Source organism: Orbicella franksi, chromosome 2 (genome assembly GCF_964199315.1).
Source record: "Orbicella franksi chromosome 2, jaOrbFran1.1, whole genome shotgun sequence".
Lineage (NCBI taxonomy): Eukaryota > Metazoa > Cnidaria > Anthozoa > Scleractinia > Merulinidae > Orbicella > Orbicella franksi.
In genome coordinates this window covers 11,192,926-11,214,543 of record NC_138146.1, presented here as the reverse complement: position 1 = coordinate 11,214,543, position 21,618 = coordinate 11,192,926, and the positions used below count along the sequence as shown (strand labels likewise).

Sequence of the window (21,618 nt, the reverse complement as noted above, 5' to 3'; positions counted from 1 at the left end):
TACATTACCATTTTTGTTTCTGAAGTCCGAAAAGCCGCTTTAAACCTGCGATCTGTCATCGAAACTTACTTGAAGGCGCTCCGATCTTCATGTTTTCTCGGCGGTTGTAGGAAGAAAAACTTCTTCACCAGAAAGTTTTGAGGACTCTGTACTCCTTGATCCTCCATTCTGAGGCCACCTGAACATTGATTTTTATTTTTCCTTTCTATTTTAAAGCCCAAAGCAGTAATTTATCCGTCTTAGGAATGAAAACAAGACCTTGGAAGTTTTTAGATTTGGCCCGCAACGCGCCACGATTACCTGCACTTTTCGAGCGCGCGATTTTAAGAAGAAAAACCGTCTTTCTAGGACCCCTAAAGTCCTCTGAAAATATGCTCAGAAAGTCTATTCTGATTGGTTTGTTTGTCCTCAAGAACAATAGAACAATAGGAGAACCAAAAAGTCTTCAGGGAGGGTAGGAAAGGCAATTGTCCCCATGTGCTTTTTTTCGGGCGGTTACGGGCGGCACAGGGAAATGGAGCAGTTTTTCGCACGGGCGGTTACGGGCGGCACAGGCGTCAATGGGTTAAGGTCACCTTGGTAGAGGATGGAGGTCTAGAATTTTTTAAATTTGTAAAAAGTGATTTCCTTCTTTCAAGTGTTAAGGCAATGGAAACATTGTATAAAGGAGACAAACACAACCTCATTTATTCCTTGAGCAAATGCTTTGAAGGTCCTGCGCCAAGAATGGATCTAAATCGTATGCCTTACGGTTTGCTTGATTATAATATACGTTTCTTCGCATGCAATAGAACACAGAAACTTGGCATGGAAGAACATTATGCTTCATGGCTTGAGACCATGTTCAGCCAGTTTGGACATAAGTGGCTCTGCCTCCATAGGGGTCCAGTATGGCAATATGAAGTGGAACCACAGGCAGCAGAACATGTTAATGTTGATGAAGCTGCTAGCTCTGACATGGACATTATTGAAAGTGCCTTGCAGCAGTCTTCCCTTAGTCTGGAAGACAGTAGTGATACACTAGACTTGAGCAATACAACCCCAAGCTTCATGGACAATGAAACCTTTGCTATGCCTACCTGTTCTTCACCTTTATCAGAAGAAAATGTCCCTGAAGAAATCTCACCTGAAGCAAATGGCGTGGAAGATGTGATTCACGTGTCACACTTGTGGAATCGTGTCCCAGAAAGTGCAAGGCAGGAAGTGGAACAAGGGCTGGTTTCTCCTCAGGAAATGGAAAGGCTGCATTCCATTCAACCGAACTCATCCACAACTGTGAGACGTAACCCATACATGTATGACCCCCTTAAGGTTGGTGATGTAAAAATGTATAACCACTAATATGTACCTGTTCCATGTGTAACAAGGTCATTTGGAATTAGCTTTTCGTTTGTTTGGTTGTGTTATATTATATTTATTTTTCAAGCCCTGCAAATTATATCTGTACTTTTAGTGTGGTTAACATGTAGGTGGAAAGGGTGGAAACTCATTTTCTCAGAAACACACATTTTGCAATTGGGTTGAATAAAGCAGAGGTAAAGCACATTTATCATGCTGGGTTTGTAAAGAATATGTTCTTGAAATGCTAATAGAACCTGGAAGCCTCTGGTTACTTAGCTAATAGCATGTGTTTTGCCTCACCTGTCTCTATATCTTTTTTTCCAGAGTAAGGTAAATATTGCAAGTTTTGGTGTGAGAGAAATTCAAAAGCAAATCAGCAAGTCTGGATGTCTGAGGACTGTTCATGTTCAAGTTAGTTATTTTCTTATTGTTATTTTCAGAATGACTGTCATAATTGGACAGTAATTGTTTTAAGTTGGTAGAGTTCACCCACTATTTGTTAGAATTTTTTCTAGGGAAATACAATGCACCATAAATCACCAGGTGGTTTATCTGTTTCAGGTGATTTTCAGTGGTTGCTTAATGGGGAGGGTGGGTCTATCTAGAAGGGGTTGGCTTATTTATTTACCAAAATCCTGCACAATGTAGACTACCAGGATACAACAGGATATATTACCTTTATTCAAGCATTTAACTGCAATTTTTGCATACACTATTGATGCCAACAATTTTGTATATTGCTAAACCATTCATCCAGTCAATGATAGTTTATCTAGAATAGTGTTGCAAACTTAACTCTCAAAACTTCAGTGACATTGGGGGTGTTTTTTCCTGAAGGGGGAAAGGTGGGGATGGCTTAATAAACAAGTTACGGTAAGCACCAGTCGCTATTATTGTGAATGTTTAGCCTCTTTTCTTTTGGCCAGTTCAGGAAAGTTTAAAATTCAAATTAATGCATAGAGGTCATTGAACTTGTGTAAGACCTAGAATTTTTCACTAACTAAGGTCATTATCTCTGCCTTTCACAATTTAGATGCACGCACTTGAAAAGGCTAAGCAGAGCAATCCAGAAGGTAGATGGTGGATCAAGGCAGATGCCTGTGATGTTCGAAAAGGCCTAAGAGAGAGTATGCGAGGTGTTTGGGCTGGTGACAAAGATGTTGGCGATGGCTCCCTGCAGGCTATGTTTGAAAGTTATAAGGCAAGATGTATGTTTGTGAAGAATATTGGTTCAACAGGGAGGTCTCATCTGGTGCAGACCGATGTTCGGAAGTTATTGTCAGAACTGGACAATGACCTCGAGTTCCTAACAGCTGGTGCTCAAGTTGCTAATGAAGCCTATAACAAGGCCCTTCAAGGTGGTAGGGCATCAGAGCCAAAATTGATGGAATTGGCATGGAGCACTGTAGGATTTGAAGAACTTGTGAAGAAAGTTCGGGGTTTTCAACTTGAGCTGAAAGATGTTGGGCAGGAAGGTGGTGTTGTTGGGTTGAATTGGTTTGAGTTGAAATCGAGCCTGCTTAGGTACTTGAAGGATCTGTTCTCTAAGAAGCGCATTGCTGCAACCCATCTTTTGGTGTTCATGATAGCGGATGAACAGCGCAACCGCAAGCCATATGCTATTCCTGTGCGTTTTCTGCCATACAAATCACTAACTGACGCAAAACTAAGGGAACTGGAGGTCCAGCTGGAAGATGCGATGAGAAGTAATGGAATGACTGTTGTTGGTATGTGTCAGTGCCAACAGTTTGTCAAGTTAAAATATCATTGACTTTCATTCTTGCTAAAATACTCCATTGATACATGTCTTTTCAGGGAATTTAATAGTTGGATGAATGCAAGATTGTTTTTAATTTTAAAGAAAATACCTCAGTCACCCCTAACAAAAAAAAAAAAACAATTGCTAAGTTAATGACAACTTTTGAATTTTTCCCCTTTGCTTACAGGTTTCACTACTGATGGTGAGTTCAATTCCCTACGTATGATAGGAAATGTACGACCAATATCGATCATCGAGATTATCCGGAATGCAAGATCAGAGGCCAGAAGTATTAGTGCCAATACTATTGCTTCTCATCTAAGACTCAATAGCCTAGGTACGTAATGTGAAATCCATTGTTGTTGGTCTCCAGCTCCCAATGCTCCATGGATTTTCAATTTCATGGGTACAAATACCTTTCACTACATTAATTTTATGTTATTATTATTGTTGTTGTTGTTGTTGTTTTTATTATTATTATTATTATTATTATTATTATCATCAATTATAATTATTATTATGTTGTTGTTGTCATGTGCAATTTTTTCCTTTTAAACCTCAGGAAATGTGTTGTATCAGCACCCAGCAGTTCCTATTGATGATATAATGTGGTTAAATACATTTATGACAAATAGTGGAGGTGAACCAGTCCCATTTGAGAATGCCATTTTGATGCTGAGGAGGAAACTCTTTCCCTTTATGCATGATCCGCATCCATGGGTTGAAGGTATGATTACCCTTTAATGGTATATGACAAATAATTATCCACAGCTTTATCCATAGGACAGTACTTGCATTTGAGCAAAGCAAGTGAGATGCACCAAGCTGGTATAAGGGGTTCAAATATTTGGGCATATTTTAATGTACCTATCTCATCCTTGCATGCTGTAACATATCTTCATCCTCATTTGTATTCACTGTGTATCTTATTCGCATGGGAATAATTCAAGTGAAAAGTGTTGTAGGTGTGAATAAGGTAACACACGGTACTATTTCTTTTATAGGACGAGCTGAGACAACAAGCGAAGTCTTGAAGTCTATTATGGCCATTTTTCTTTTCCGGAAGAAGATTGCTGACCTGAGACGTTGTGAGAGCAATCCTGCAGATTTTTTCCACAATTTGTATCAGCCAGAAAAAGATGCAAATGGTGAGTTAGTCCACCATCGGGAAGATCACAATCATCTTCTCAAACGCATCATTACTCGTCTTCGTGAAGGTTACATCCCTGGTCTCGATTTACGATCCTTGCGAGATGCATTACATGACGCATCAACTGGGTTGACCTATGAAGCCCTTACAGGGAAGAACAAACAGTCAGTGCCTGATTGTGAATGCCTCATCAATCCTGGTGTGATTGCATTTCTCGAACGGAAAGGTGATGTGAGTGGTGCCCGTGTCATTAAGCTTATCCATAACTGGCATAAGGCAGTTGATGGGAGAGGGCTCTCTGAGGATCAAAGGTCAGCATTCTGCCAAGACATGAAGGATATGATTGGATGCCATGGTTTCGTACCATACCAGATTACAGCACTATTGATGTGAACAGGTAATATGATGTGAGTGTACATTTACAAGAAAAATGGTTTGAAGACAAGCTGTTTATTTAATTCTTTCTTAGGGAAATTATTCTTAAAGCAACATATATCTATGTGTTATTGATGTCCAATTTTTTCCTTGATTCAAATTTTATTTTCCTTGTTTTTTTTTTGTATGGTAGTTATCTCTTATTACTTAGCAGGAGGTCTGTATGGGAGAATCTTGACCAAAATTGTGAGTACAGTCCGACCACAGTGAGGTCTGTACACACGCCCTAGGTAATTTTAAAAAAGAAATGATAAAGTTGAACCACAACATATATCAATGAGTAGAGATTTCTCGGGTTTTAATAACTATGGAATGAAAGGTTGGAGACAGGTTCTTGTGGGCTCTTGGCATTTCAGTGGCAATGAATTTTGATGACACAGGGACCTAATTTTCCACTGTTTGTGATTTAAGGTCCACCACCTTAGGAGTCACCTTGAATTGTGTAGTTCCAGAAAATATCCAAACCTCCCCCATGGAAGGGATTTTTTCCAAGACCCCCCACCCCTCTGGAAATTTCAATTAAACTTGATACATTCTTTAATTTTTTGGTCTTAGAGAACCCCCCACCCCCCCAGGAAATTCCAATCCCTTCTGTGGGGGGAGTATGGATATTTTCTGGTATTGCACATTGAGTCTATTTTCCATTTAAGGCCCATCAAAGGTATCTGTGGACTTACAGCAGAAATTGTTGTTGGCCTTGTCGCTAACCTTGAGAGCAGAGAGCTGCGTCGTGTTGAATACCGTGAGAGAGGTCTCTCCTTTGAGCACCCTAGGGCCTCTTCAACAGATGATGTCGAAGGGATAATTGCCACCATGCACGAAATGATTGGGGAAGTATTTGATGTCAAGCAGTTCAATGATGAGCAGCCAAAAATTCTTAACGAATTTAAGAAGAGAATTGACCCAGATTTACAATTTTATTACTGGTCAGGAGCAAATGAATGTTTCAGTGAGTTTGAGCTGCCATCGTTCAACCAGCCGTCTGGGGAAGGCATTACTGAAAGACTTGATAGAATTATCATATCACGTTGAGGCGACCCAGGTGTATTTGTTTCAGACCGAGCATCCATGCCACAAAGAGGTCAGTTGACTGCAAGAGCACAATATCACAGAGCCCCCGTGGAATTGCCTCCAGCTGTAATGCAGGGGAATCGCCCACAATAACTGTTCATCCTAATTATTACTTTTTCAAAGAGTACAATTTGATAAACTTTGTCTACCTTTCTAGTTACATAAATTTAAGAAATGTTTGAAAAAATTCTCAGTGATTCCCTCTCTCAAGTGCAGAAACAGTTACACAATGTTGACAACATGAATACTGTAATTTTTATTTGTAAATCTATGTCGATAAACCCTGACAAAATGTGTCTTTATTTATAAGACATAAAAGCCTTTTGCTCCCTGCCAAAAATTATTATATCAAACTCCTGACCAATCATTTCTTTAATAATGAAATAGAGTACTGTAATTTTACATCAAAAGGGAGGTGAGAAAGTTGTCTTGCAAAAGCAACTTACATTTTCATTTATTAGAATTTTACTTAACTTTGGAACTAACTTTGACCACTGCCTTTTCCCACACCCCTTTCTTGGTGATGTCAATGGTCAAATAAAAACCAATCATAAGAAAAGTAGTGGAAAAACGAATTTTGTTTACAGATAGCTCAAGAGACGGGTCACTCAACAGTGGATGCAAAAACTTAGTTAATTCACGGGCTATGTATCCTACTTTCTTGTAATTTGATGATGCCATGATGTATACTGCAATGGCATTTTGGTCATGCAGATTGTCTGGTTCTGCCTTGAGACTGACAAATACAGGCCTATTATGTTCATACAGGTGTTCATATGATTCCTCGAGTGCTTTCTGCCTGTCTGGTGAATGACATGTTCCTAGAACCTTAAAGGGCAAGCAATGCCTGGTTGAAGTACATGAATCATGTGCCACCTCAGACTCATCAGACTCCTCTTCTTCATTGCTTTCATCATGAACATCAGAAATGTGATCATCAGCAGATTGTCGGATAAATGGTAATGGAACTGCTCTGTCTTTAGGTTGTAGTTTCCACAATACTGTGTACTTCTTCCCTTCCATTTCAATATGACAGTGAGAGGTACACAAGTATTCTCCCTGGCTAAGATCTGCAGCCACTGCCTTCTGAATAAAACCATCTCCAATCTCGGAGCCTTGCTTGAAATGGACTCTTGCAAATTCCATTGTTAGAATTGGAAAGCATGGAATTTTCCATTGAATGGTGGAAAGCCTATCCACATGGATTATTTCAAAGACCTTTTCTTGAGTGTCAGCTGCACAAAAAAAAAATCCCCTTAATTTCCACTTTTTATCTACAAGGTACAAGAACTTGGTTGGGGAAGTACTGTTGAAATGTTCATTTAGAATCACTATTAATCCCTTTTTTTCTTTGAAGTGACATGCTCTTTTAAAAGGGTACAAACAGACCCAGTTTAAACATACTATTCCTTTGAAAACTTCTTACTTTTCAGCCATTAGCACTGTTTTCCTAACAAATATATTATTGAAACTGAGAAATATTTTTACAGAGCATCTAAAAGTACTAAGGCTATCACTATTGCCAAATCTGTTGGATATGATAAGTCACAACACAAACACTACATAAAAACTTCATGGTCTATAACTTACCAATGGTTATAGATTCAGTCGATGACGCTGCCAATTGATAACCTGTTTCATTTCTCTTGGTAACCTGCAAGTGTTTGTTTCAGAAAAAAACAATTATCATGGGGAGGGAGTACTCATTGCAATTCTTAGTGGGGGTGTGCCACCTGGCCCTCTAAATCCTGACCCAATTTCAGAACAAAACAGGCCATTTCCCACAACCATTTTCAGAGCTGGCCTCAAAAATCCATACCCTTTCTCAGACCTGGTTTCTGAAAGTTGCACTCGATTTGCATACCCTTTCAAGTGAAGTCAACATGTCTCTTAAGCATTTTGTTATTATTTAGTGGTACAGGGCATTGAACATTGCCTTGGCCACAAAATTCTAGTGTAAATTGAACTGTATCCGGTGAAAACCCTACCAGATTTCAAACCAAAAAGGTCAAAACACCAAAAACGTTTTCAGACCAAAACAGCTCAAAAACCATACCCTTTGGGGTGGCACATACCTATACAGCCTCTCTAGGGGAGTAACCTCCCTCCAGGCATTTATCAGACAGCAGATTTGTAGCATCAAGTATTGTAGTACTGCACCTTTAATTGTAAGTTAACTACAGAGATGAAATTTGTACAAAACTAAGCAAAAGACAAATCTTTCCATCTGCAATAAAATATTTTATACGTACAAAATATTTCCACCAACCTTTGTAAAAAGAGCAAAACTGTTAACTTTTTCCCAACTCTTGGTATTAACATTACCAACTGCCAGTTCATTTGAAAAGATGGAATCCAGATTACTAAAAATGTTAAGGAGAACACGCGTGTAGTGTTTAATGTCGATTAGACAGGACATTTACACAGTGGGATCTCACTTTTTCAACCTCCTAATATTAATGCCAGTGAAAGATACATTGGTTTGGGAAATCAAGGGTGAAATAAACAAACTGCATTGAGGGTAAGTTTTCAAGAGACTCTTCTAAGGGATCCAAAAATTGATATTCAAAATTTTAAATATATATGTGTTACAACAATTTCAACAAGGATACTATCCACAGAGGTTCTGGACATCCATGGGTGGGTCAGTGTCCCACTTCTGATGTGGGACAGTACAACATGTTTCCACATCAAACACTGTCTGGTGGTTAAACACTGCCATGGCCTTGTGGAAGTTTACCTGGTAGGTCTCGTCAGCTCCCTTTTGTGCTAGTGCCTCCAGGATATCTCCGGTCGCTGACAAATGGAATGCACGATGGATGCCAATACCCTTGATATTTTTCAAGTAATCACACCCAGCAGCAATGCACATTTCTTGAAACTGCCTCATGGTAACCTTTAGCCCTTCCAGGATTTCAAAGAGGTCAAAAACATCCCCATCACCACTTAGTGTGACCTTGAACATAACCTTAATTGAAAACAAACAAAACAATCATGTTAGCACTTGGATACTCCCTTCATCTAACAAGAAGTAAAATGTAGTTATGTCATCTCATTATACTGTGTACAAATATTACAAGTTGTGTTGCAAATAAAAAATTATTAAAAATAATGACATGGAATTCATTGTTAAGAGAGAGTTAAGTGAGAGTAACAATGATGTTGATTTTTTAATATCTGAAAAAACTTGAATGGAACTGAAAAACCAAACTTCCACAGGTTTAATTTGTCGGTCTCGGACTAAATTGCAAGCCTAGTTTCTTTGAGTTATTTATGTACTTATTTCTTTATGTATACAAGGATTGCACCTCTGACCTTTTTACAACCAAAAACCAAGAGATCAGAATCTTCTGTTAGGGCAAAATCTGCATGTCCTCTTGCCAGTAGATAAGCTATCTGAGCATCCGATTCATAGGGGGAAACGATGTATTTAACTTTTTCAGCCAAACAAATCTGCATGAGAAGACAAGAAAACAACTGAAAATTATGCTACATTACTACAAGCTACTATCAGTTTTTACGACGTCTTATTTTGCCATATCCATTACTATTAAAAATGTTTTTAGCAATAATAATCAAGTCTAATCTGTGTTTTTTATTCAGTAACATTGCACGAGCAAAAGCGAAGCAAGATCACAATACTTAAAACTTACATTGATGCACTCGGTGATATCGTCGAACGTAATTTCCGCGGCTTGACTTCGAAGCTTGTTTGCTTCTTCGGAAGAAATGTTACCTTCCGCAGCTTTGCTGAGGAGATTTTCTTTTTCTCTAAGCGATCGTAGAGAAGAAAACACTGGTAAGTTTGCATTAAAATCGCACGCGAATTATGAGCATGATGAAAGAAAATTTTTCTCACCTTCGCCTCCTATCATTTTCCCCTGCTTTGGCTGGCAAAGACAAACCGTCAAACACGACAAATGGGGTAACACCAGCCTTTTTCACTGAATGTAGACATTTCTGGAACATTTCACCGCACCTTAAGTTGAAAAAATTATGAAGTAACCAACTTTGAGCATGAGAGAATCGGATCGATCGAAAATTTCAAAATATTTCTCACCTATCTCGCCTTCCACTCTGCGCGAAAGACACACTCAAACCCTTGTGCAGCCAACAGGAAGCATCAATAGCTGCTGTTTGACCAGAAAGATCACGGAGATTCCTTTTTTTGCAAAACTTAAGAATAAATGGCAGCAGACCGTGAATCTCCATTACGCATTCAGTATTAAGAGACGTGCACTCGACCGCGTCAAGGAGCAAATGATAATATTTTAACTGAACGACCACAATGCAATGCGAGCATAGTGCGTACACCACCTGGATTGCAGTTATGTCCTATGTGGCAGACATGTCCTCTGACGTAGTGTGATATACGGAGCCAATCATATCATGCGTTCTATCTAATAACACGCTGCATAAGACTGGTAACTAAACTCCGTTGCAGTTCGGTTTTCGAGCAAAATTGATTTTTGGAGGGGTAACGTACGGAAGCAGTATTTGACTTTGTATGTCTTTACTCTGAACGTAAATATGCAGCGACTATTTGCAAGAATTGTATTTACCTCACAAGACTTCTATCGGAGATTGACCGCTTAGTGTATTTTCAGTTTCAAATTCAACATGAAAGTTCGATCGAAGATTTAAACAGTGGTTGCTCTCCGGTTTGCGAACTGCGTGTTCCCGGCCAGCCAATATTAAACTCCGCGCTTTGATTATTCTCAAATCGTTCAGGTCGTTCAATGATATTACAGAGGCAAAACAAAATTTCTGAGAAGCAGTGTAACCAATTTTAGTTTCGTTGCTGTAAAACTACCACTCAATCTGCGCAATATTTCTCTATTCCCAATCTTGTCACTCACACGAAATACGGTTCGCGAAAGCCCTCTTCTCATTATAGGTTTGTTGAGGCTGACTAACTGAACCTTTTTGGGTAAGCCGTCTCCTGTAGCATCGAACATTCATTACAGAAAGTTTCTTGTCGAGTAGATTTTATGGCCGGAGTGCTTTCTAACTGTTCCTTGTTCGCTTTGCTTTACAAAACAGCAGTAGTAGTCGAAAAACTACAGAGCACTTTGTGGCCTACTGAAAACACCACAGAGCGCTTTGTTGCCTATTCAAAACACCACAGAGCGCTATGTGGTGTTTTATTTTGGGATTTAACATTGAAAACTGGATGGCTCGTTGACTCGCAAATATCTCACAGCTATTTTCTGAAATAATTTGGTTTTTCCAATTTTTCAGACCACAAAGCGCTTTGTGGCCTATTCAAAACACCGCAAAGCGCTTTGTGGCCTTTTCAAAACACCATAACGCGCTTTGTGGCCTGTTCAATGCACCACAAAACGCTTTGTGGTTGTCATCGTTATCATAGCGATTCTGTCAGTGGAAGTTATACTATGCGGACAAAACTGGCAGAGGGGCTCTCTTATTTTGACAGGGAGGTTGGCAAGATTTTCGCACCACCCCTTACATTAATTGTGCATGCAATTTTTTGACAGACTCGTTCTTTTCACGATTGCTGTTTGAGTATAATGTGAAAATTTGACGTAGTTGCATACATAATTAATGTATGGAGCTGTACGGAAATCGTACCTGGAGGTTAGCCGAGTGCTCTTAAAGAAACCTCTGAAAGGAACCAATAGATTTTCGCAAACGTGCTGAGGCAGGTTATGTTGAACACTATTACAGTTTTTGTTTTTAGAAAGAAATATCACCGAATTTCCGATATAAGACTTGATACCCTTAAAAGTGCTCGTTATGGTTATCAGACAGAGCACTGACTCCTAATGAGATTTGCATTCCTGGGATCGGCTGGAACTAGCTACAACAGGTGCCTGTTATTAACCGGGAGAAACGATGAAATGAAAGCAGAAGGTTGAAAATTAGGAATTCAGTGATACCTCAACAACCTATCACGTGTTTCGGTTGGAGAATCTTAGAGGGATTTATTATGCTCATTGATTTGTAGCTCTATTGTTAGTCCTCGTTTGTAGGCACACCACTCAGGAATTCAGCATTGAACAAGGAATGAAACTTACGTCGGATACTGATATGGGTATTTCTTTTTTTTACAAGTCTATGGATCTCGCCATAACATTGCAAGGTGAAGAACTCGACCAATGTTTTACCAACACGGACCTCATACTAGTTCAATAACATAATTCAGTAATGACAAAGAAGATTACAAATCTTTTTGTTTATTCATGGCTAGACTGTACTTTACACAACTGGTGTTTTCATGACCAGGTATAATTACTATTATCACTATCAACCGGAATCTTATACATGTAGATCTTTCTTCACACGGGCGAACCAAACCAATCTGACTTGTGACCTTGAATTAATTGGCTTGAATTACCTGCAATGCTCGCGGATGATACAAACCGTTGCTTTATCCAAACATTTTCGAAAATTATATTTTAGGGCCTGTTTTTAGCCTCTGTTGTAAAACCACTATAATCTTGAGATTTGTATTGTAACAAAGGCAAAATAACCAAAGTTAGAATTAGTTTGAGAAATTCTATTTTTGACAGGTAAATGCCTTTTGGACATACTAATATAATACTTATCATTGTATTTACAGTGGTGCACTTCTAACACAGGCCACCAAACTTTTTTTTTCATCATTTTTTGACATGTTTTCAACAACTTTCTTATGGCTTCCATTCAAACCTGGCAAATCCAAAATTATGAACAGAAATGTGAGAGGTGGAGTTGTCGACTGACCAACAGGTTACATGATGCTTGCTATTTTCACCATACCTAGTTCATGCATTTTGATTAGCTTATTTAAACCAAGGAAGGTGGCCACAGTTAGTCATGCACGACTGTGACTGGGTTCTTATTGCAAAGATGAAAAGTTCTGTCCCGCTTTTGTCCCTTAGATCTAGATCCAACAAACTATTCACCGACAACACAGTGATTTGTGGTTCATTTAGTAAAAAAAACGTAATGACATATTTTCTTTAGCCTTTGAGCTTGGGCTAATTTGAATAAGCTGTTGTAAATGTAGAACAATCAAAACAATTTCAGACTCATCCTCTATTTACTTAATTATTACTTATTAATACATCTGTGAAAGAAATATTGATAAAAATTTAAAAACTGAATCTACAAAATACTGATTATTCTACATCACTGTCAATAAACTCATCCTCTATTAACTTTCTGTAGAGGTCTTTATCATCATTGTCTTGTTCTTCTTGCCCTTCCTCTTGTTCTTCTTGATCCTCTTGTCCTTCTTCTTCTTCTTCGTCTTCTTCTAACTCCCCCTCCTCCTCATCGATCATATTATCTAATGCCTCCAGGTATGGTTTGGCCAGGCTATTAAAAATATGAAGAGGGATTTACTTCATTAATAGCCACAACAATATTGTGGAAAACTGACACTTTCTGTGAAGGGGCCTGTTACGGCTATTTCGTGTTTTCTTTGTGTCCTTTTTTGTTCCGTATGTTAATGTATTTTTCACATTCTGCATGCTTTTTTTCTCCCGTCGTATGTAAATTTCGTTGCGTATATATTTGTGTTATCCTTTCATGTTCATTTAGTGCTAGTTTATCGTCTGGTACACTTGTATCTTCTTGGTTCCCTGAACCCCGTTGCCAGCATTTTGGTAAGCCGTTTAGTTTATCGTCTGTTGTATTTTCCTCTTGGTTTTCTGCCGTCTTCGGTTAGTTATTTGTAGTAACTCGTTTCATGTTTACCTTTAGGAATTTACCTTTACCTCCTACGGAAAGTCAAATAAATTTGCTGGACTAATTGAAACTAGCTTTAAGTTGTGTCTGAAGTCGGCCCTTTGCTTCTTTAGGGCCCATTTCTTGAAACTTCCTGGCTACTCGAGGGCTTGCCAACTTACAAGGACCGTTTTCAGGCTGCTGTTTTGGGCCCAAAGCACCAAACTACATAATGAAACTGAAATCAGTTTTTGAAAAGAGCTTTGGAATTATAATCTAAAGTACAACAGTAATATTATTATAATTCAAATTATAAATATGCATACTGTATTTGAAAGTGGAAGTTTTTCCACGAGGAATGTGAACGCCTTAAAGAGATCTTCTCCCGACTGCACTCTCCTGACGACCTTGTGCGGTCAACCATTCGCATATTTATTGAATCAAAAGTGTCCGAGGATTCACATACCCAAGTGGCTGATAAAAGAGAAGCCCCAGTCAGAAGCGTGTTGCCCTACAAAGACCAGAAATCTGCAAACGTAGTATACGTAAACAGCTGGCTGACCTCAGTCAGAAGATCAACGCAGATATTAGCCCAGTTTACACAAGTAGAAAGATCAAGGATGAAATTAAGGTCAGGGAAGACAAGCAGTCTCTTGTAAGTCAACAATGCGTGGTGTATTCATTTCAGTGTGGCCTGTGTGATCATACTACTAACTATGGTGTGATGCAGGTTATGTCGATTACACGTGCCGACATCTACACCAACGAATTGTAGAACACAAAGGATCGGCAATCGGAAACTACCTCAGAGAGCAGCACGATATGGAGCAAGAAGACATCGCACAGAGTTTTCGAATCTTAAGAAAGTGTCAGAACAAATTTTACTGCCTTATTTTTGAAATGTTTTTTTTTTATCAAAGAACTGAAACCAACGCTAAACAAACAGTGCGATTCAATTCGCGCCAAATTATTTGTTTAGAGCAATTCTTGCTAAGATTATTTTATTTTTCCATTGTATATTTTTAACACTTTTTCACATATTTTGTCACATTTTAGCGTTCGCCACATTTTTATCTATTATAACTTGTTTTTAACATATTTATGGCTATATACTAATTTAGAAAATTTTACTCACTTGAAAATGACCTCGGAGAGGTCGAAACGTCGTGACTTTTTAGCGCTAGTTTTTATTTCAAAATCGATTTCTAAGAAACTACTTTTTAACATACTGTATTTCTATACCTAAATAAGAAAACCAGTTTTTGATTATTATGATGCAAATGTATTTCTCTATAAACTCACTTCCTTCAACTTAATGTCTGCTAATTTTTCATGCAAATAGCAAACCATCAGTTGTGATTGCAGTTACCCATCTCATTCTACATAGCAATTTTCAATTTGGTTTCAAAATTAACTTGCATTTGGGTATGCATCACTGTGCTCTGTTTTGCATCCTGTACTTTCTTTGTTGTGTTATTTGTAATATTGTTAATACTCTGGTTCTGGTTTCAAGGCACTTCAATGAACTGTTCAGACATCACTTACTTCCAGTATGAGATGAAGTAATAAAGTACATGTCATTTTTGGTCTAGGACATTGATGGGGATTCCTGGACAGGCTCCCAGAGGAGCTCCCATCTGCTTTCAAAACTATATCATTAGGCTAGCAAAACTAGTGCCAGTCCCAAACCCCACATTAGAATTTAAAATCCTTAAAACTCATAGTCTTGTTGTTATTGGGATAAGATGTTCTAGGTTCCGAGCTACTGTGTCTGAAACACCTCACAAGATTAGAAGCCACAGATTTAGGAAAGCCATTCCCTAACAGGAACGTTTTAATCATTGTTCTTTGTTTCTGAAAGAGAGAGTCTATTTCACATGTACAAGAAGCCTGGTGCAACAAGGCTCTAACCCAAGCAATTTTGCGAAGTCAACGTTCATGACTAGAAAACAAGACATTCTGTCCAGTGTTTGTGTGATTCCTATAAATGTCACTGGATGTTCTTTTCAGAGAAATGTTAAAGTTAATTTGGCTAACAATTCTTTTCTATTTAAATGTATATTGCTTGAAAATTATGATCTGATGGCCCTGGATGCAATTTGAGTTTTTCTGTAATTTTGAAAAGTCAAGCCCCACTGTTTGTTATTGTATCAAAAGGATAACACCATTTGTATCATGGTTATTCTGTTGATTCCATTTTATCATTACTTAAGGTGGCTCTGCAGTTATTCTGGGCACACTCACCCATGTCAAAGTTTGCAACATAAATTTTGGGGCTTTGAAGTGTTGGTTAAGAAATTTTGGGAAACATTTTGTCTTTCACTTGGTGATAATGTTACTTAATTCCATTTACTGGGGATAATACTTTTATTCTTACTGGTGTTTGACTGGACCTCATTTTTTGGACAACAACACTACCAGTAAAAAAAATTTTGCTGGCATACTTTTACTCAATTTCTAGAACCAGCTTATTTTGACTTAATACAAACCATGCCCAAGTTTCGGGGAAATCATTTGAGCAAAAGTTCAGAAGTATTAAGGTCAAAGACATGTAAACCCAACTCTAACATTCACTGAAAGTTTCTATATAACTGACTCTCATTTCCGAAACAAGCCATGAACCCAAATTTTGTGAGAAGCTTGCCCTAAAGCTTGCTAAATCAAAGTGGCTAGTCAATTAGTGATTGTGTGAACCATAAAAAGCATTAATCCCTAGTTCTCAAAACACTATAAAATGCTTGATAACCTCCTTGAATTTTCAAAGATGCATTTTGCAACAGTATTTGGAAATAACTTTCGCGTCAAAGTCTTTCCACACAAATTGCATGGTACTGCAATATTTTGGCTGCAAGCTTTACTGTTGTGACTCAAAAAGAAATGGGGCACCGTTGTCAGGATTGTAAGCTACTCCCCGACTGATCTCTGGTGAGGCAGAGAAGCAGTTTTATTAATTTATGATTACAAATACAAAATGGGTACTACAGGTACAGGCTGAGCCATCTTTTTGCAGTGCCTTAATATATAGTTAAAAAGACAATTATTAATAATAACAATAATAATAAATAAATAAAGCAATATTAAAAACAACAACAACGATGACAACAAAAATAATAACAATAATATTAATGTGAAGGTGAATTAATCAACATGGCACGAGCGTGGGACAAAGAAAAATTCTGAGTCCCCGACAGGAATTGAACCCATGACCTCCCGAACACCGGGCGGGTGCTCTATCCACTGAGCTACGAGAACTCATGGAGAGCAAGGTCATTTAACTGAGTTCATATATGATAGGTGTCCTGCATACTGCTAGGATCAACGTTATCGAATTCATCGTGAGTAGTGATAAGTTAATAAAGATGGTGAATTTTAAGCTCGGTAATGAAATGTGAAGGTGAATTAATATTAATTAATCATTAATATTAATAATATTAATGATAATAATGTGCTTCAGGGCATGAATTATGTTTTCATTCATGACAATTGGTTCATCGTATTTGACCAGTAAAAGTGCTTCACTGGGTCTATTTGTCAGAAAAGTGGAGTCTCATCAAAATGTGTGGGCACAGTTCGTGGATGTTTAAAATCTTGTGAGGGATGTGCTCCATGACTGATTATTCACCCAATGAATCACTGCTGCAACACCAAAACAAGAGGGCAAGTTTATAAAAAAGTTGAGCATTTCTGCAAGTTGAAATTTTCTCATGAGTGCTAATGGGCAACAAAAGTCTACTAGGTATGCAACTAAAAAGACACATGGGGAACCAACAAAAACAGAACTATAGTTACCCAAAGGGCAAATTAGCAAGAAAGCTAGTGTCGAACACTGCATTAATAGCCGTCAAGCTCATTCTAAGAGCTTTGCGGCATCCAAAAGTTTCTTTACTCTGCCTTCTCAACTCCTCAACCTCTCTTAATTCATTTATGTTTGCTGTGCCCCAAACCATCGCAGGAAAGAAAGTGAGTGCTTTGCAGGCTGTAAGTATACATGTAGAATACAGTAGGGGCAATTGTACATGTATGGTTTACCAGTTTTGTCATTTAAGTGCTGTTGGTTACTTTGTAAATGGCACTTCAAAAGTTAAGGTTGTTATTTGCTAACAGAGAAAGCTCACCTTGCTACAAGCTGTCTTGTTCACAGCTTTTGGGGTTTTAAATGAGAGTCACAACAAAGAATAGAAAAAATATGTGCATGTGACAAATGCCTAAGTAGCTACATATGATATGCAAATATCTTCAGTGTAACATGCAGCAAAAATTGCTTGTATCACTGCCATACATCTATACCTTGACCTATAAATTATAATATACCACAGAACCTCCCAAACTACTGGTAAGTTGAGAATTTTATTTTATATCAATTTTAAAAACAAAATTACTTTGTTCTAGCAGGGACAATGGGTTGTTGACTAGTTTAATGGATACACAAGGATATTAAGCTATGCATTAAAGTGGAACTGTACAATCACTTCTTCCTTAAGATTTTGAAACTCCATCTACTGAACACTCTCTCTGCTAAATTTTAAGCCTTCATAGCAGGGATGAAAAGGAATTAAAATTAGAAACTGGCTAATTTATCCAGGTTCAAAGAAGATGTGTTTTGAAAAATCATAGCCAAAACTATAAGTTGGCTTTCTCTAACACATTTGGTTTGCAATGTTCTTCTTAGTATTGTTGGAGTACTTAGTGTACAAGAATAAACTCATAAGCTAACCAGATATTGAAGCACAATTTAAGTTAGGACATAAGCCCTAAAATTCTTGAGAAAGTGCTGCCATTACAATTAAGACCCATTTACGTACAGGTAACAAAAAAATGAATTATTTTGGCGAGACACAACTCTAAAAAAGTTATCAACACATGGCAACTTATACATATCATAGTAACAGCTGATGCTCACCATCCCTAGTCCCTTCTCTACTAAGACTTTCTTCAGTTTGTGTATGTTTTCCCTCATCCAACCCATGATGATCATCCATTACTGCAAAAACAGAAATTCAAAGCATTATTATTAAACACAAAATCACACAAATGCAATTATATTTTAAGTTAGACTGACTGTTTTAAAAAAACATACAGCCTTGAAGATTAAAAGCTGTTCCTCAGAAAAGGGAAATTTAAAAGAAAACAAAATTCAATCAGAAACAACTGCAAGAGTATGACTATCTTATCAAGACCTAGGTTTCGTAAGTCTATTTCACCTGACAATGACACCAAAACAGAACAGACTGAATCTCTAGAGGCAAAGTTTAGCTGGTGCGAACTACATCATATTTACCAAGTGATAAAAGACATCATTGAGAACAAAAATACAAGTAGATAAACAAACCGTTTTCCCCTTCTTTAATTGTTTTTACATTAAAAAAAAAAACAAAAAAAACAAAAAAACCCAAGTATCCAAAAACATGAATAAATTCTCCAGAAGATAACAAGAATGGCAATGTTCCTCACACAAGAACTGACACAAAGAGATAATGGCAATGTCACCTAATGAAGACATGACAAGGCATTGGCATGCATCCCTATTATGTACTAATTGGACCAGCCACATAGAAAAGGAAACCTAGGCGAGCACTTCTTGAAGAAGCCTCACATGATGACTATATACACTGCGTGTCTACAAAACATTGCTTCATAACAAACAGCTTAAAGGTAGCCAGTCAACAAAAGAGGAAAAGAAGCAAAGAAGGACAAACAACCCTGACCTTTACACTTATTACACTTATTCAATAGCATCAAAAACAAAATGATCACTCGTGGACATAAATTAAGACCTTAAAATCCAATAACTTGAGGAATGCTTTGATTGTATGTCATTTGGATTATTTTAGATTCTTTTGCATAAGTTGTTTATTATGTTGTTCCTTGTGCTCAAAATGTCATGTACGCCTATCAAAGTTCATAAAAAAAAAACTGTACCTTCCAGCCACCGCAAAATGTAATGTGGAGTGACAAAATACATGGATAGTACTATTTATAAGACCTGGCAAAATAGGGTAAGACTGGTATATCATATCTCTTTAGCAAGCATGGTGACCTATTTTAATTTATTTTAATTTAGAGACTGTGCTTGGTAGCGAACATTCAGGGAAATGTATTGTACATTTGTTTTCATGATTGTGCCCAGGAGATTACTTTAAGCTTACTTTAAAATCGGTAGAAATCATTCCCAATACTGATAGAAGCAAAGAAATATCACACAAAATAAAGGCTCGAAAGTTCGAACTGTCAAAAGAATGGTAAACTCAATTTCTTGACATCCTGAACTAAACTCAAATTTCTTGAACTGTGACCAATTTCAATCCTTGCAATCCTGCACTTTATTTCGAAACTACTGTTTTTGCTTTGCTCTTTAGCATTTTCTATCCAACTAAGCTGTATATATATTTGGTGCCATTTGGCGATAGTGCCATGTGGCGAAGGTGGTAATAAGCTGAGTGAAAATTTGCTCTGTCGGCATGACAGCATTTCTTTATGCCCTTGCCGGAGGCAGATCTTAATTGCAAAATGCAAAACACAACAGTGTGGACTACACAAACTAGTACCAGCTTAGTTCGTGCCGCTTGAAAGCAACACGATCAACAATACTTAGATTGCTGATGAACATGTCGAAATGGCTTCATAAACTTGAGCCATTTGAAGTTACTCACTCCATTACTACAAACAACATAATACAATACACTGCAGTGTGGGGCCCAGTTCTCAGCCGGGCCCAGTTCTCGGCCACTTTTTGTTCAGCGTTTATTTTTCGCGCCACAAATGAATCTGAATAAAAAGCAATTGTTTCCAAAGGTAGCTTGATTCCTTGTCGTCTGTTCTGCCAAGTTTTGTTTCATCCTGCCGAATTTTTCTGTGAGCACGTCAAGATGACGCGAAGGTAGGTGAATTTGGTTTCCCCGAAAACATGTTTGTTTACGGCTACTTGAATTACATGGTTTAATTCAAGTTTATATTTTGTCCGTCTAGAAAGTCCAAATGAGCCAATTCTTGGCATAAAGAATGTAGAGTGATAAAGCTATCTGTTAAATATAAACTTTTCCTGGTGTGTTTAATTCTTTGACCTAAATTCACTCCTCAATATTTCCTTAGTACTTTTGCGTATTTGCCTATTCTCGGCCACCCTGCTCGCCAACACTAAAAGTGCTCATAGTTTTGTGTGGAGTATTCGTGTCAAGTCAGTTGTAAAAATAAAGCTGTAATGGGGTGGCATGCTGAAAACTATGAGCTCTGACTTAACCCCGTTTTAAATACCCAACTCTTTTTAGCCTCGCTTGACTGCACTTAAGAGAAAAACTAGGCGTGCAAAAAAACTTCCTTTTCTAACATGAAACAGTGCTCTTTAAGGATAATTTGTGATCGAAATATCAAAACACAAGCCTTATAAGTGATTTAACAACAAAAAATGGTAATAAAGCGTTCTTTATTCTGAGGAATCGCATGCACTCTGTTGTGGCCGAGAACTGGGCCCGCTGACCGATAACTGGGCCCACGAACGAAGCCTCCATTTTCGTTATTATTCGGGAGAAAACAGCGTTGAGCAGTCGATAGCTCTACATGTGTACACTGAATGCTGAAGCTAGTTATCCGTGAAATTTTAAGTCCTTACGGCTATTCCAAGGTAAGAAATACAAGTTTACGTTTTTTGTGGCCGAGAACTGGGCCCCATACTGTACACATCACAAAGCTTCTTACCGACAATATTAAGCTTCAAAGGCAGCTGTAAAATGTGTTTCGGAACCTGCAGAAAGATCCGGGAAAACACCCTCACGATAAAAGTCACAATCGATAGGTTTCGAGCTTTCACCTGGCAAACACCGTCCCGTCCCCTAGTAAAATAACCTCAGAGGACACGGTCACAACGCATTTTCATTGGAAGAAACAACAACACATACAATTGGTCAAAAGGTGTTAGACATGTCTGCCACGCAGGACGAAAGTGCAACGCTAAGAAACGGGACCCTGCTCTGATCCTGTCAGAAATGCCTCACCTGTCTCAGTTGTTTGAGAGGTGCTGGTACCGGATTCCATAACTGAGCACATACTCCGCAAAGGGACTCAGGTCTTGGCCGCGGATGATACCCCCAATCCAAGAGCACCAAAAAGAAATTTCTTTTCGTCTTCAGCGCTTTCGTCACAACAAATGGCAGTTGACTGTGTCGTGTCGCCCTTCGGCAAAAACCGTTCATGA

General features: G+C 38.1%; 3 protein-coding genes across 7 annotated transcripts in view; 1 reads left to right on the top strand and 2 right to left on the bottom strand.

Moving 5' to 3' along the window:
- Positions 1 to 21,498, bottom strand: part of LOC145479955 (tudor domain-containing 6-like) — a 129,938-nt gene extending 108,440 nt beyond the window's left edge. Inside the window, exons 1-3 of one of the 5 annotated variants that reach the window (XM_081458433.1) lie at positions 21,419 to 21,498; positions 18,331 to 18,411; positions 10,071 to 13,079 (exon numbers count right to left, since the gene is read on the bottom strand). The gene's annotated coding sequence lies outside the window, so the exon portion shown is untranslated. Of the gene's footprint in view, positions 1 to 10,070; positions 13,080 to 18,330 lie in introns of all 5 variants that reach the window. The other 4 variants (XM_081458429.1, XM_081458431.1, XM_081458428.1 and 1 more) reach the window with 4 other exon arrangements.
- Positions 699 to 6,229, top strand: LOC145477993 (uncharacterized). Its single transcript, XM_081455874.1, has 7 exons — positions 699 to 1,311; positions 1,666 to 1,752; positions 2,375 to 3,068; positions 3,288 to 3,437; positions 3,663 to 3,827; positions 4,105 to 4,647; positions 5,336 to 6,229. Exons 1-6 carry the CDS (start codon positions 727 to 729, stop codon positions 4,641 to 4,643), a joined length of 2,220 nt encoding a protein of 739 aa, XP_081312000.1. The 5' UTR covers positions 699 to 726; the 3' UTR covers positions 4,644 to 4,647; positions 5,336 to 6,229.
- Positions 9,356 to 9,968, bottom strand: LOC145470620 (exonuclease 1-like). The gene is made up of 3 exons (XM_081454426.1): positions 9,817 to 9,968; positions 9,616 to 9,735; positions 9,356 to 9,527 (listed from the first exon to the last, which is right to left on the bottom strand). The coding sequence occupies exons 1-3, from the start codon at positions 9,966 to 9,968 to the stop codon at positions 9,356 to 9,358; spliced, it is 444 nt and encodes a 147-aa protein (XP_081310552.1).
- Positions 21,499 to 21,618: the final 120 nt, after the last annotated feature.